Source organism: Colius striatus, chromosome 1 (assembly GCF_028858725.1).
Source record: "Colius striatus isolate bColStr4 chromosome 1, bColStr4.1.hap1, whole genome shotgun sequence".
NCBI classification, from domain to species: domain Eukaryota; kingdom Metazoa; phylum Chordata; class Aves; order Coliiformes; family Coliidae; genus Colius; species Colius striatus.
The window spans coordinates 69201800-69218435 of record NC_084759.1 but is presented as its reverse complement, the minus strand read 5'-3'; the positions used below and the strand labels follow the sequence as shown (position 1 = coordinate 69218435).

Here is a 16636-nt window from a genome sequence, read left to right as displayed (position 1 = left end):
AACAGACAGGTGGGAGAGGGCATGTGAAGTGACAATATCATAAATAGCTTTCACTGGCATAAACCTTGAGTACTTCTAGCCTCTTACTTCCTCACAGGTAGCTGAGCTTCCACATTTCCCTGTCCTTCCTGTTCCTGCAAATGTGTAGTAAAATCCAGGAGAAAATTGAAGTGACTGAAAAGTGAAAATAAACAACAGTGGTGTGAACAGGATGAGACCTCACCTCAACAGCACTGCCAGCTTAAGGAGTTTATCAGGCTACAGCTTAATGACAAATATTGAGTCATTCACTTATAACACCAGTCTCTGAAAAACTCCACAGAAACAGTTAGCAGGCAATACTTTTGACATTATGTAAAAAGCAAGTTAAAATAAAATCACAAGAGTGCTCACAGTACAGTTGAAACTGCCAGGAAGAAAGTTCACAGATGGCAGTTCAGATGACTTCTCACACAACATGGTGCACCTCACATGAAGGGCACACTAGGAAGACTTCGTAGATGACAACCTCAGGCAATGTGAACATTCATTTCATTTGCACCTCATAGACTCCAGGAGTGGCTCTGAATATGAACTTGCATCTTGACAGTTTTCAGGTATGTACAGAGCCAAGGAACTTCAAAACTTCACTCACTACTGAAAACTTCATCCTGAAGGTTGGCAGCTACTTCACTGGTCCTTCATTAATTGCTCAAACACCTTCTCAGATATATTCTAGCACACAGCTTCACACTCAGAATAACCTTGAGTACTTATAAAGGGCACTTTGTGCTCTTCGCTTGTAACTTTGGTTTCAAAGCACAAGACCTACTGCCTTCTTGAAAAATAAACACAAACACAGACTGATCTCAGGGATGCCCACAACCCAAAGTACATTAGGAATTTGAAATGAGCTCCTGATCAGGTTGTAAGAGCCAGTTCAGAGCCTAACAGTAGTAGTAAGAGTCAAGATAAAAAGGAAAGTTCCCAACAGGGACAATTTAATGCTCCTTGACCATGACACAGACAGTAGAAAGAACACCTACAACTTCAGAAAATACCTACTTTATCACAGTAGTTTACTCCTCTATCTGTTAAGCAGCACAAATATGGGAAAACGTTTCACTTTAAGGTAATTTCTACTGTCCACATTTGTCATATTGAGATGTTGTTAAATGGTAACATGCAAGCTGTAAAAATATAGACAGCACAATGGGTCAACCCCCTGTGTCCAGTAATGAATGACAGGACATGAGGAAATGGGCTCAAGTTGCAGCAGGGGAAGTTTAGATTGGAGATTAGGAAGAACTTTTTCACCAAGAGGGTTAAGCACTACAACAGGCTGCCCAGGGAGTTGGTGGAGTCACTGTCCCTAGAGATATTTAAAAGACATGTAGATGAGGTGCTGAGGGATATGATTTAGTTTAGTGTTGGGTTAGTGGTTGGACTCTGTCTTTTCCAATTGTAACGATTCAATGATTCTAAAACAAATTCCTCACAATGCTGCAAGGGTTGTATAGGAAGAGGTGTTACAAAAAAGCTGCTTCTGTTCTCAAAATACTCTTCTTATCAAACATTTATGTTTGCAAGATAATGTTTTGATGAAACAAGCCTTTGAACCAATCTACTGCCAAAAACTGTGTGCATACACATGTGTGCACATATGCCTGGAGACACACATGTTTGTGTGTGTGGGTCTCAATCTTGCTGGATGGGATGGGGAACATTCTTGAACACCACTGCAACTTGACATACACCAGTCTGTTCAAAATGCTGATGTCCCATCAGAAGAGAAAAATAGACACTTGAAAAGTATGAGGGTGTTCATCCAAACCAGAAGTCTGAAACACATCAGATGAAGCAGACTTCAGAAGTGCACAATTACCTCCATTCCATAAGGCACAAGTTGAAGATGACTAGTTCTGATGTACTCACCAGCACTGCAAACACGAAATATAGCCACAGAAAACACCACACTACAGTTGCAGAGAATTATAAGAGTCCTACCATGTCCACTGGCCAAGTAACTGTCAGGATCCAAGGATAGGCCACAAACTTCTTGTACTGCAGCCCAGTTTCCTGTAAGGCATGAGACAACATTTATAAAGCTTTTTTATTAAACAGCATAGTTAATTCATAAAGACAAAAGCATCACAAAGCATGCATTTCATATTAAAAATGCTATTAAAACTTAAGATTATTTGTATTGCAGGTAGCTTATACAATCCAATGTATTAAACAAAATCTAATTCCTTCTTCTCTCAGTATTTTTTTTTTCCTTAGAACCAATGACAAGAAGAAAAACTTGGGATGCATCAAGAAGAGTGTGGCCAGCACGTCGAGGGAGGTTCTTCTCCCTCTCTACTCTGCCCTGGTGAGGTCTCATCTGGAGTCCTGTGTCCAGTTCTGGTCTCCTCAGCTCAAGAGGGCAGGGAAGTGCTGGAGAGAGTCCAGCGCGGGGCCACCAAGATGATCAGGGGAATGGAACATCTTTCACACGAGGAAAGACTGCAGGAACTAGGGCTGTTTAGTCTAGAAAAGAGAAGCCTGAGAGGAGATCTTATTAACATTTATAAATATTTAAAGGGTGGGTGTCAGGAGGGTGGGACATCCCTTTTTTCTATAGTAGCTAGCAACAGGACAAGGGGCAATGGGATGAAGCTGGAACACAAAAAGTTCCACTTAAACATAAGGAAAAACTATTTCACTGTTCAGGTGAGAGAGCCCTGGCACAGGCTGCCCAGGGGGGTTGTGGAGTCTCCTTCCTTGGAGGTCTTCAAGATCCCCCTGGACATGTTCCTATGCAACCTGATCTAGGTGACCCTGCTTCTGCAGGGGGGTTGGACTAGATGATCTCTAAAGGTCCCTTCCAACCCCTACCATTCTATGATTCTATGAAAAACACATACTTTTATAGGAAACTTGAGTTTTCTTGCTACGAGCAAGAATTTATAAGTAAATATATGCAAGGTATAATCTTTATTATTAATTCTAAGATACAACTCCTTAGCAAGTATATATCTATTTCCAACATTTAGTAACTAGGTCCTGTAAAACATCTAAGCTCTAGAAAACCATCCTTGGCTTTTCAAGTCACAGAGAATTTTTTTAGCACTAGTGTGACTTGATTCAGAGATGTTTCCTCAACTCTGCAATTATTCCAAGACAAAAGGCATGAGATATACAGCTCTCTGTTAGGCTCAGTGAAACAACTAGTATTTCTATCTCCATCTGGCTGTAGAGTTATGCAAACTTAACTATTCCATTGCTAAACATACCACCAACAAAATGGGAAAGGGAACAAAATCTACAAAAGAACAAATAACTGCAAGAAATAAAATGCCACATAGAGGAAGAAATGCAGGAGAGAGAAACAGATTAGAAGGAAAATAAAAAGCAGAGGTCCTAAAGACAAGCCTATTGCTCTACTGAAGAATAATGCAGCCCACAAAGAGGAAATAAATGCCCCAATGACCATATTAAAGCTATTCACTGCTTCCTATGCCAATACAAGTCTTCACAGAATCACAGGAAAAGTGAAATTGAGAGGGACTCTGACGCCACCTAATCCAACCCCCTCTGCAGGCTCAGTCAGAGCAGCATGTGTGACTGGTACCCCATGCTCCCACAGCCCCTGGTAACGTGGTTAGCATCACTAACACTGTTTTGAGGCAAACAGCCATTCTCTGTTACCAAGTGGATCACATACTCATTTTCTTTCCCTTATTATCAAGCCCTGAAGGTCCCATGAACCAAGCAGAAAAACAAACAGATTTCTTCTTCCCCTCCCTACTTGCCTCAAGGTTCGTGGGCACTAGGCCCTTCCTTACTGGCCTCAAAGCAAGCACTTGGTCAGGCAGGTGGTGGTGAAGACCCCATCACAGAACAGGAAAGTACTGCAGCACCCAGAGCATTGTCCGTAAGATCAAGTGGTTGCAAGGCCTAACTGGGGTCCTGCAACTGCTGCTGGACTTCTCCAATGGCAGGGACACCTTCACTGTCATTAACTTTCTCAAAGGACTGAGTGACTTTTATGATTTTCAAGTCTAGATTATGATTATTACATTGATATAACAAACCAGATATTAAGATTTTACCTGAGTTGTGAGGAATGCAGGTGATAAGAAATTCTCATTTCAATTGTATTACAAATTCTGTATTGCTCAAGTGATGAGAAATCCTAAGCTGTATTTTAAATTCTGTGCTGTGCTACTATATTGATTCTACTTCTGAAATACTGTGCCAGTCTAATGATAAATCCTGTGCTATACTAACATAATATCCTGTTAAGAAAATAAAGCTTTAATTGCAACTAAAATTAGTGCCACCATCATTTTACCAAGGATCCCTAAGAGAACACATCTGTCCCCTCAGTGTCAGGTGACACCGTGTGCAGTCAGCTTGGTAATATCTTCACAGATGGAGACTCCACAACTTCTCCATGCAGCCTGTTCCTTGGCTCAATCACCCTCACAGCAAAAGTGTTTTCTTGTGTTCAAGTGAATTTTCAGACATGTGAGCTTGTGCTCATGACCCATCTTGGCTTGCCTTTGTGCTCACTGGGCACTATTCAGTACAATCTGGGTTCCTCTTCTTCATTATGTCCCATCAGGTATTTTTACACATGGTCAAGATCCCTCTGAACCAACTCTCTCAGTCTCTCCTCACATGGAAGACCATTAAGTATCTTTGCAGCCCTTTGCTGGACTCACTCCAGTAAATCCATCTCTCTCTTGTACTGGAATGCCCAGAACTTAACTCAGCACTCCAGATGTGGTGTCACTAGTATAAGTAGAGAGGCATTACCTCTCATAACCTGCTGGCAATGCTCTGCCTAATGCAGTCCAGGAGGTTGTCATCTTTGCTGTGAGATATATTGCTGGTTCATGTTCATGTTGTCATCCACAAGGACACCAATATTCTACTGTGCAGAGCTGCTTTCCAGCCAGTCAGTCCCTAGTGAGTAGTAGTGCACAGGGTTATTCCTCCCCAGGTTCATGGGGTTTCCTGTTGTAGAATTTGATGAGGTTCCTATCTGTCCAACTCTCAACTTATTAAAGTTCCTCTGAAAAGCTGAACAACCACCTGATCTAGGAACTACTCCTCTCAGTTTTGTATCATCTGTAAACTTGCTAAAATTATTCTCTGCTTTATTGGTCAAGTCATTATTAAAGGTATTAAGCAGCATTAGCCCAAATATCAAATCCTGAGGTACCCTACTAGCGACTTGCCTCCAACTGGACTTTGTGCCACTGATCACAACCCTATGGGCCTGGTTGTTCGGCCAGTTTTCAGGTCATTGTCCACTAACTAACTCATACTTCATCAGTCTGTCTATGAAGATGCTACAGGAGACAGTGTTAAGTCTTACTGAAGTCTTCTGCTCCCTCATCATCCACCAAGCTAGTCACTTTGTTATAGTAGGTTTCCATGTTGGTTAAGCACAATTCCCCTTTGTAAGTCCCTGCTGACTACTTCTAATCACCTTCTTGTCCCTTACATGTAGAGAATTAGTTGCTTCATCACTTTCCCAGTGATCAAGTTGAGGCTGAGCAGCCTGAGCTCCTCAGATCCTCCTGCTTGCCCTTCTTGAAAGCAAGAGTGAAAAGGAAGTTCCGTTTAAACATAAGAACGATTTTACTGTGAGGGTGAGGGAGCCCTGGCACAGGCTGCCCAGAAGGGTTGTGGAGTCTCCTTCCTTGGAGGTCTTCAAGGCCCACCTGGACATGTTCCTATGTGACCTGATCTAGATGGACTTGCTTCTGCAGAGGAGTTGGACTAGATGATCTCTAAAGATCCCTTCCAGCCCTACCATTCTATGATTCTCACCACCACTAACATTTCCCACTAACACCAGTGAGAATTCTGTGAGGAATCATTGGTACATGGATATAGTATTGCAAGTAATTAATGTAACCATAAAGCAATGGTTAAATCATTGAAATGATCAAGAATGAAGAACTACAGAAATATCTTTAAGTTTTCCAATCCTCTGAATGCTATAAATAAACAATATAAATCACAAGGCAAGATGAGGTACACAAGCAGATATCTGACAATACTCACTCTGCTTTCACTACTCACTCCACTCTCACTACTTGGCAAAACTCTCACTACTGCTTTCACTACTATTATCCTTTGATTTCAAAAACTATTTTTGATGTCATAATAGTCCTATATGGCACTAATACTCAATTGACTTCATTTGTAAGTTTCATTTCGATCTTATTTACTAAAAAGATGAGGAAACAGAGAGGAAATAACTCAAAAATCACAAACAACTTTGCTATCACAATCCTGCTTTAAGAGAAACACTTTTAATCCTAAAGCATTTTTTCCATCACTTAATAATTGTAGTTAACATTAAAACAATTGCTTCAGACATGTTTTTTTTCTACATTAATACTAGTCTAAGCATATAAATTAAACAAGCTGACAGATACTGTCTTTAAAAACACTTAATTCTGTATAAATCATTTTAGAAGTTGAGTCTTTTAGAATCTTTTAAGAGGTTTTTTCAGAATCTAGTGTATTTCAGAATTCTTGGATTTAGAATTGAAGAAAAAAAGGAAAAAACACCCAGAGTATGCTATTGGCTTTGTTGTACACAGGGATTATCACTTCCTTTCATCAGTGAAATGCTTCCCTAGAGTAGCATATCAAAACACTGCCCAGTAAACAAAATTACTCTGGTGTATTAGCATGCAGAATACAGCTTCTAAGGCAACTGTGGCACCTTAATTTTTGCCCACCAGGACAGGTGAGAAGGTTATAAAGCTGTTAACACATCCAGACAGTAATCACATCTTCCCATCCTGAGTACTACTAAGGCCTAATTTAGATGTAAAAGAAGTGCCAGATTACTAATTTATATGGCCAGATACATATCAGATCATTTCTGTCAAATATTAGCCTGAGTCCTATGAGACACTTCTAAAATGAAGATGACCATGTTGGCAAACTCATTCTCTTTGGGAATTTCTACAACAGCTGGTCTTGAGAGATCCTCAATTAAAGCAAGGCTAATGTCTGCAGCTCGACAAATGAATTCAGAGGTGGCAAACACAGGAAAAAAAAGCACAGAAGCAATTGTGAGAACACTGTAGAAAATTTTACGTTGGCATAATTAACCAAAGAGCAGTCAAATAGAAATATAGTATTGTAAAGCTGTGCATTTTTCTTAACAATTCTCAAGAAACAAGATATTCACCATTGTTTTGCCAAGTACCTAAGAATCAGAAACGCATTTTTCTTCTGTCATGTGACATAATCCTGTTATACAAACTCATATTGGCAGTAAAGCAGAAGGAAAAGATTCAAATAAAAACATATCAACTAAAAAATATCTTTGAATTAGCTCACAAGTAATCCACACGATATATTTAAAAGGACCTATCAATCAAATACCAAAGGAACCATTTACCTGCGGTAGTGACATTTTCTATTTACCTTTCCTTTACCTATCAACCCACTAACAAAAGAACTCCCAAGAGAAAGACAGATTCAAGAAGACATTAGTTACATAGCCTTAATAAAACCTTGAAAGTGAGTGACATATAAAAAACCCAAAAGTCCTGCTGCTGCTAAGGAGGGTCAATACAAGGTCAAATTTCTCTCATGAAAAACAGGATTATTTTCCTAAATTAAGGAAATGGGACACAGCTCCTGACAAGCAGCAGGAACTCTGTCAAGGTTGGCTATTAAGGTAGACCCCACTGTTTACACAAAAAAACCATGCAAAGTTGTGCCTACCTCATCAAAAGTCTCTGTCATTTTTTGCATGATATCCTTCTTGTGCAAACTTTGGAACATCTCTGCTGTTACCATGCCTAGAAAAGCAATGTTTTAAAAGAATTATCAACAACTGTATTACATTAATCGAGTCTCAACCACAGTAAAGACTTAATTTTCAATTTAGAAACACCAAGAAACAAGGATTCTATCTCTGTTTACACACACACATATATATACATGTACACACACACACATATATATACACACACACATATATATATAAGATTCAAAAATTCATTTCTAGTAGAAAATATTGACAAACCAAAAGTGAAATTTCACATTAGAAAAATCAGCCCTATGCTGTCTGGCATGGCTATTTTATCTGTCCATTTCTTTACTTCAAGGATTTACTAAAATTTTGGCCATTGATAATCAAAAACCCAAAACCATTTCCCATAAAAAAGCCCATTAGTCAAAGACTTGGAAAAAAATGAAGGGTAAAAGGTACACTCTAGCTGCTTAAATACACTCAGAAGTTTCAAACTAACAGAATAGTCTTCTTAAAACTCTTACTTGCCATCCTGAAGCATTTCCCTAGCAGAGAGAAGTCACCAAAAGTCACTCCCTCTAAATGTTTGTTATGAGACAGCTTCACAACCCTCTGGTAAAAGTAATGGCAATGAGGTAAAACACTGCTTTTCTATCCACCAAAGCAGGGAGCATAATTTGCTAGCTTTGTTTATGTTCAAACAAAGATACTAGCAAGACAGAAAGATGCTAGGAAATTGTAAAACAATTGGCAACTGAAACACTGATTTTAATTAGAACGGTCATTAAAACCATCTTCCCTACGTGGGGATTCCACAAAGTGACGTGACATGCCACTTAGAAGCCTGACCTTGCAAACCACATTGAAATACAGCTCTGAGAGTTGGTATGCTGTAAATACAGACTCAGAGAATTTAATCAGCAACATTCTTTACTGTTAGTCCTGGCCATCTGGAGTTTGTCGTAACAGAACAGTACAGATTATAAGTACGCAGTTTATTGGAGAGAAAAATTCCGTTTCAGAAAGCACTTCAGATTACTCTCACCCACACGCAATGGAAAGGGCTACTAAGAGGGTAAATTACCTTGACAGCCTGAGCACTGAATGAAGAAGTTGATCAGATCTAGAAGTGCCACATTCCTATCTTGTTTATAAGCTTCAACCCAGTCATCTACAACAGACTAGAACAGATTAAGGAAACTCATTAGTCAGAGCTGAACACAACATGCTGTGCTCCACTGAGCATATCCATAATCAAGACAAACTAACAGTGGTCCATCAAATCATAAAAATAGGAATAACCTCCACACCATTTTGTTCCATTTCTAGAAGTCATGTAAAGGATGACGTCTGAGCAAAAATGAAGTCTTGAACTGCTCACTCAGAAGCTCTGCTCTAGGCAATGCTGCCATTCAGAGATGCTTTGCCCCCTGTTAACAGGGAAAATAACCACAGCTTCAGTAAATTTAATATACAAAACTAAAATGTTGTCCTCATGATTTCTTGACAGCACTGAGGTAACAGTTTCATTTAAAAAAAGAAACAACCTACATTCAATCTCTGCACCGTCTTAACAATCAATATTAAATTAATACTACCAATTGCGTCTCAGAGTTCTCTTCTTCTCTAGCACCCAGTTTCCACAGAGGGCTGGAACAGTTTGTGTACTGCATTCAAGCTAAACAACAACTACAAATTTCATTTCTAGGGCAGCAGAGCCTACAGCCTGTGTGTGACACAGCGCTGCTGAGACAAGTCAGTCATCTAGGCTTCACCTCACTTTCAGTGCCACACATGTAATGAAATCTAAGAGCAGCAGCCTGGGCTCAAGCTGCTGCCTCTCCAAGCCCTTCACATCACACTTTGCCCAGCAGAAGCTGAGCACTTCAAGTGAGTTCCACTGAAGGTAATACATCTGTGGCATGGCAAAAATCCACCCACACAAATATTTTGGAAACACTAAGGTCTCACATACAAAATATAAATGCACTTTTCATGTGCACACACACACACACTTTGCTTACAGACACTATATACTGGAGACATATGTATAATATAACTCTTGTTGAGTCTCCTTCTCTGGAGATTTTCAAGAGACACCTGGACACGTCCCTGTGTGACCTGGTCTAGGTGAATCTGCTTTAGCAGGAGGGTTGGAGTAGATGATCTCTAAAGGTCCCTTCCAACCCCTACCATTCTGTGATTCTGTATAAAAACAGCATGTTATACATATACACTTAAATATACATATAGCACTTAAAAACTTAATATACATATACAAACATAGTATACACAAATGTTCACAGAGCTTCCTCATTGTGAGGAAAGACGGTAACTCTATAGATGCACAGGGAACTTGACTGTTACACAAACTGCTTTCAAACTGCTTGAGAATAGAGGTAAAAGACAAACTCCCAGAAGAAAAAAAGTGGCCTGAACAACCAAAATTTTCTACTGATAAGATTTGTATTTTTTTTTTAAATAATTCTCTTCTCCTGTGTTCAGACATTACTTTAGGAAGACTGGGTTAGATACATATTTCTTTCCTTTTTTTAAAATCTGTGACAATTACTTTTTCACTAATTTCTTGAAGATGCATGCTTTTCAAGAGTCATGCTTATAGCAGTCCAGACAAACATGTTTCTTCTTCACCTATGCGAAAACAGAACAAAATTTCAATGCTCCAGAGAATAAATAACCAAAATGACTACTGTTTATCCATCTCCCCTCCACTAACTCCTCACAGAATTCACAGCTAGAAATACCTGCATGGCCTGTTTTCCCATGCTAACCACTTCAAACAACGTAACTGCCTCAACCAGTTCTCCATTCTGCAGCTGGCTCACTCTTCTGCTACTGGAAGAATTTCTCCTTATGTTTTCACAGTGTTCCTGGACCTTCCGTTTCTCTCTCTGAAAAGTCAAGCAAAGAAAGTACATGAGAAAACACAACATGTAACAGCCATTCACAGATACATGAACTATTCCCTAACAAGAAGTTTATTTTACCCTCATTGTAATGACTTCCTGGAGCTGCTAACTTTTAAGCTTCAAGGACGCTGATAAAGCCTTATCAAATATGACCATACAAGAAGGAGATTAAAGAAAGGATTTAGTAGTCTGAATCTTTTCTCAACAATAAGCCAGAAGAATGGGAAGGTAAAACAGGAAAGAAGCTTCTGAACAGTCACATACTACCCCCAAGACATTTTTCAGTGTAGCTGTAATTTCTGAAGAACAGATAGCAAGCACAGAAGCTCTTCTACACTTTTACACTCACAAGGTAAACACACAACCTGCACATTAACATCAGCTGCACGCAATGCATCACAAGAAAAAACACACACTGAAATGAAGCAACTGTTGAAAAAGTTGGCACTGAGGCTGTGATGCCAATGGAAATTGGGGGGCGGGGTGGGGGGGGAGGGTCAAGATGTATCCAGTGTCTAGATTTTTAGATGCACTGTATTGTGATTGGTCTGTGCAACACTCAACTATGTTTTATAACAAGTGAATGATACAGAAAATAAATTCCATAATTAAAGAAAAAAAGAAAGAAAGAAAAAGCAACTTACTGGTGTTCTCAGGTTGCCATTTCTCACACAGCTGCCGTTCCCCACAGTAGACTCGGGCACAGTCTCATCACGACCAGCATTCTCTCTGGAGGGTAACAAAAATGTTCAAGGGGTTAGCAGTGAGAACACAGAACTACACACTTCAGCACAAACAACAGAAGAAAATGGAAGCATATACATGTGGTTTCATATTTTTAATGATCATTAATTATCATTTTGTTACTTAAAAGTTAGCTTTTCAGTTTTGAAGGTACAACAGAAACTTGGGACTTTTTCCAAACTATTTGCTTTCGTGTAAGATACAGAGATAACTAGAAAACTAGCACAACTACCAAAAATATCAAGAAAGTAGAAAGTAAGTAATGGAAACAGAAAGCAGATGTTCATTTAAGGATCCCCTTGTTGGCTTAAGAGCTTTGCACCACAAATCAATAACACAAGTACGCACTCACTTTGTGGGTGCACCACACGAAACAAGTTGCTAGCATTTCATAGGTCTACAATTTAAAATGAGACTGGTTGACTTTGTCTGTAAAACATGCTGAAGATAAATGATAAATAAGAAACTTAATTTGCAGGACATTGTTTATAAAAGTATTCCTCTGTCATATTAGCAAAGATTCGCCTTCTGAGAGACCTGAAGCCACACATTTATCTGCAATGAAATCATGCCACTTTTCATCATTCCCAGTGCTAACAATACGCTTTGACAAGGGTCATGTTTGAGCAGACGAGCTGGATCCCACTTGTGCTGCAGGTCTAGTACTGGTAGCTGGCTGCTATGGCCTCCTTTTAAACCATGGTGACCAAGACATAAGCCAGTTGACTGGTACCATAACAAGGTACAAACAGAAAGTCCATATGAGAGTTACTTTTGTTTTTGTGGTAGTGCTGCAACAAGAAAGTGTACCAACACAAATAAGTACCTCACAACGAAAAAAACAGTGTATTACACTGTTAGATATAGTTAACTCTCTAATATCCAGAGACATTGGAGAACTCAGAGGGAGAATTAACAGTGCTATGAATGCAGAGACGGCTCAAATCCAACTAGGTTTACCAACGTCAGATAAGCGCTACTGCTGTTCTTCCCAAGACTGTTTCAGTCAAATCCTGCAGCATCAACTGCAGGACCAAGGTCTTGATGTTATCTCATAAAGTGAGAGGAAACATAAGTTTTTATTTAAACACAACTCTGTTTACTTTTTTAATCTTTTGGGACACTTCACTATAAGCAATGTAGAATTAAGCTTTCAAAGACACCTATGAAAACTCTAGATGAATATAAAATTCTATTAAAAACATATAAAATTTCTAAATACAATCTTGCCAATGCTTAACTTCCCTACAGAGAAAAGTCCCATGAAAGTTGAAAGTTAAATTCAATGAATATATTTTCATAGAAAAGTTCAAAATGTGCCACTGCGTTTGACAGATGGAAGCCAAGAAAATAATTCAGGATGAACCAAGCCTTACATCAGTTGCCTGGACTTTTGCAAGTTTTAGAAAAGGAAGAGACAAAATATAATTCACAACTGAGGCAGCATACTAAAAGCAGTAGTTTTTAAAAGTTTTCAAATGTTTTATTTGATGTGCAACTGTGAGGCACTGCAATCAAGCATCTCAAGCACCATCAGAGACTTCTTAGTCGAGAACAAGCAGCAAGAGATCGTAATATGCATGGCTTTTCTGACACCAGTCAGTTCTTCCCAGGTTCTTCTACAGACTGCAAATAAACAAAAAGAAGCCAAACATGCTTGTCATGGAGCTGCTTCTCCTATGTGATTAAATCCTTTCACTCTTGATTTGAAAGGAGAATGTAACATTATGGACAAACAAGTCCTTACTTGCACTGTTTCACTAGAACTGCAACTCAGATGCAAGCCAACATCATAGTAACATGTTACTTGTTCTACATTATACCTCAATATAATGCTTAACACTCTCTCAAACAACTTTCCCAAACTGTTTACACGTACTGTTTAGCAACTTGCTCCATCCCACAATAAAAATTAATGCATTTCATTTGATTGCAGCAACTATAACTATTTCCAAATTGAATTAAAACATTTCAATAATGAAAAAATCAGAACTGCTGCAGTACAGTTCAACCAACAACTTATTTGATCATGTACTGCTTTTAATGTCTCCACCTGGAAAATACTACTTTGAAGCTTTAATTCAAACATCTTTTTCCCAGGAACACCCTGAAGGATGGCACTACTTATAGTGTCTACTGGCTCCATGCTACTTACTTGGTCAGTTTATGACAGGCAAAAGGTGCTTGTAGCAAAAGGGGCTCAACAAAGTAAGTGAATGGCTGGTACATTGGACAGTTACTGGTCAAAGCTCAGCCACATCTCCAAGAATGAGAAGAACATTGATCAACAGTCTCCTCCTGTTGAGCTAATAATACCAAGTAAAACAACATCCCTGTGATGAAACCAGATAGAGCAACTGTGGTGGTTTAGCCAGGTGCCCAAAAAATCAAAATATCACTCCCCCTACTAAACTGGACAGGAAAGAAAGAGAAACATAACGAGAGGTTTGTGAGTCAAGATAAGGACAGGAAGATAGCACAGCAAAACAGTCACGGGCAAAACAGACTCAACTTGGGGAGAAAAGGTTTGATCTATTTAAGGAACTGTAAGAACAGGGAGATGTAAAATAAAACTGAATCTTAAAAACACCTCCCCCCATCCCTCCCTCGTCCAGGACTCCCTTTCCCATACAGCGGCACAGGGGATGGGGGTTGCAGTCAGTTCATTACAGATGGACTTTGTCGCTGCTTCTTCTCAGCGTGAGGCCTCCTCACACTTCCCACTGCTACACTGTGGGGTCCCTCCCCACGGGAGACAGTCCCTCATGAACTTTTCCAATGTGGGTTCTTCCCATGGGCTACAGTTCATCATGAACTGCTCCACCATGGGGCCTCCCACAGTAGCAGCTCCTCACACCCTGTCACAGCGTGGGTCACCCAAGGGGAGAACAGTCCTTCAGGTACCAACTGCTCCAGCCTGAGGCCCTCACAGGATCACAAGTCCTGACAGCAAACCTGCTCTGGCGTGGGCTCCTCTCTCCCCGTGGGCTCCCAGGTCCTGCCAGGAACTTGCTCCAGGGTGAGATTCCAACAGAGCCACAGCCTCCTTTGGGCATTCACCCACTCTGGCGTGGGGTCTTCCATGGGCTGCAAGTGGATCTCTGCTCCCTGATGGCCTCCATGGGCTGCAGGGGCACAGCTGCCTCACTATGGTTCTCACCATAGACCACAGCAGAGTCTTTCTTCCAGGGCCTAAGCACCCTCCTCTCCCTCCTTCTCCACTGACCTTGGTGCCTGTGGAGATGTTTTCACATTCTCACTCCCTGTTGCTGCTGCCATTTAGCAACTGTGCAGCAACTTCTTCCGCTTCTCAAATCTGATATTCACAGAGGCTTTATCTCAGTCACTAATTGGCCAGGCCTGGGTCAGCTGCAGGGTCCATCTTAGAACTGACTGGCATTAGCCCTATCAGGTACAGGGGAAGCTTCTGGTAGCTCTTTGTCTAAAGAAGCCACCCCTTTAACCACTCCACTACCAAAAACCTGGCCCAGGTTAAACCACTACAGTAACTTCCACAAATGCACTAAACATCTGTCTTAAACATGTAGCAAATGTAACTGAGCACTAAATACTAATATTAAAAAGCCATTTAGTTTCTGAATTGTTTTCGTCATTAGAGTCCCACAGCATATGACAATGCCACAGGAAGTGCTGTGCTACAACAGACAGCCTACACAAGAGCAGAGATTTCTTTTAAAATCTAGATACTATCAATACTCATGTTTCTCTTTTATTTTCTTTTTTTTCCTCCCTTTTACTACTGATGTTTCCAATAAGGTTATTCATCAGATAGGTACTTAAACATGCTCAAGAACTAAACCAGAGCCTAGAAACTGAACTCCATGAAACCACTTAGAAATTAAGTGAGATACTTCAAGGGAGTTTTTATTTGCACAACTAAGCTTCTAATGATAGAAACTGTAAAAAGAATTAAAACCTCCTCTTTCTTCTTGAGCAAAACAGGAATCACCTTATCTACTTGAGATTCCATGATCGCTTCTGCAACAAACTTGATATATATCTTCATTTAACATTTCTCAACTGTGTGAATGCAACAGTAGGTTTCTGAACTAGTCTTTTTTTTGCTCCCCTTTTAGTCTACACCATACTGAGCATTTTTTGCATATCTAAATTCACTGTCTCATGCACCACTAAGAAACAGTTCTCAGGCATTTACTTTGTTTCCATCAGCAATCAGTAAGAAACCATAAACAGAATTCCATTCCTATCTCATCCTAATTTTCACCTTTATATCCTGTAACATATGGCCCACAGACCTATTTTTCCATCACATGCCTGCTACAGTACAGTTCTTCCACTAGTAAGTGAAGTATTACTGATGAAACAAAAACCCCTTTAAGTAGGAAGGAAAACAAAGCCCTTAATCCAGTCCTCAATACTACTATAACCATTTCTGAATTCAGTTTTCTTACCTTAATAAACATCTGCAGCAGATCTAGGCACTCACACTTGGAAAGAGAGACACCTCTTTTACAAAGAGATAACATACTCCTTTAGCTGTGTGAAATGAACAATCTATACTACTGGAAGAATCCTACCTGTATATTTTTTTTTAATTACAAATTTCAATACAACTGTTTTGTCTTTTAGAAGCATCACAAGAAGCTCAGCTAAACAATTGCCTGGTGCTCTCCTGGCACTTCTGAAATTAAGAGGCTGGCTTCAGATCAAGTATACTGGAAAAGACATAGAAGAGGCTATGCTAATTGTCATCACAGACTACGAGGAACACATCTCATCTTTCATTACAGTTTAATGAAGCAAAAGACCTGGAGCAAACTTGCTGAGAAGTTGAAAAGATCAGCAAAGGTCGGGCTCCGACGAATCCAAAGCATGTAACTCTAGACATCTAAGCAGCTTCACTCTTAAAAATGAGATAAGATATTCCCAAATGTTTTGACTTTACCACCTATTTATTTATATCTGCTCCTTCTACTTCCAAATACTGTTCTATAAACAGTGATACGAATACATTTGGTTTCTCATAGAGTCATAGGGTTGGAAAAGATCTCTAAAGTTTTGCCACCCAAGGTCATCTTCAGCATGAAGATAAACATGTTTCAACTGATGACTGAAGATGTACACTACGAAAGGGAGAAGACTTGATGTACCCCTGACAAAAAGAACTACAGAGAAGCAGCGTACCCCTTCAATGCCAACTGGGAGATTCTAGATTATT

The 16636-nt window shown here is 39.7% G+C and overlaps 1 protein-coding gene across 5 annotated transcripts in view; it reads right to left on the bottom strand.

Moving 5' to 3' along the window:
* LOC104563650 (cohesin subunit SA-2-like) overlaps positions 1 to 16636 on the bottom strand; it is a 69007-nt gene that overhangs the window by 51225 nt on the left and 1146 nt on the right. For 2 of the 5 annotated variants that reach the window (XM_061998331.1, XM_061998364.1), the window contains exons 3-7: positions 11337 to 11421; positions 10528 to 10674; positions 8847 to 8943; positions 7732 to 7808; positions 1987 to 2058 (exon numbers count right to left, since the gene is read on the bottom strand). In XM_061998331.1, the coding sequence (XP_061854315.1) occupies positions 1987 to 2058; positions 7732 to 7808; positions 8847 to 8943; positions 10528 to 10674; positions 11337 to 11421 (478 nt within the window). Of the gene's footprint in view, positions 1 to 1986; positions 2059 to 7731; positions 7809 to 8846; positions 8944 to 9072; positions 9193 to 10334; positions 10415 to 10527; positions 10675 to 11336; positions 11422 to 16636 lie in introns of those variants that run through there. The other 3 variants (XM_061998348.1, XM_061998356.1, XM_061998342.1) reach the window with 3 other exon arrangements.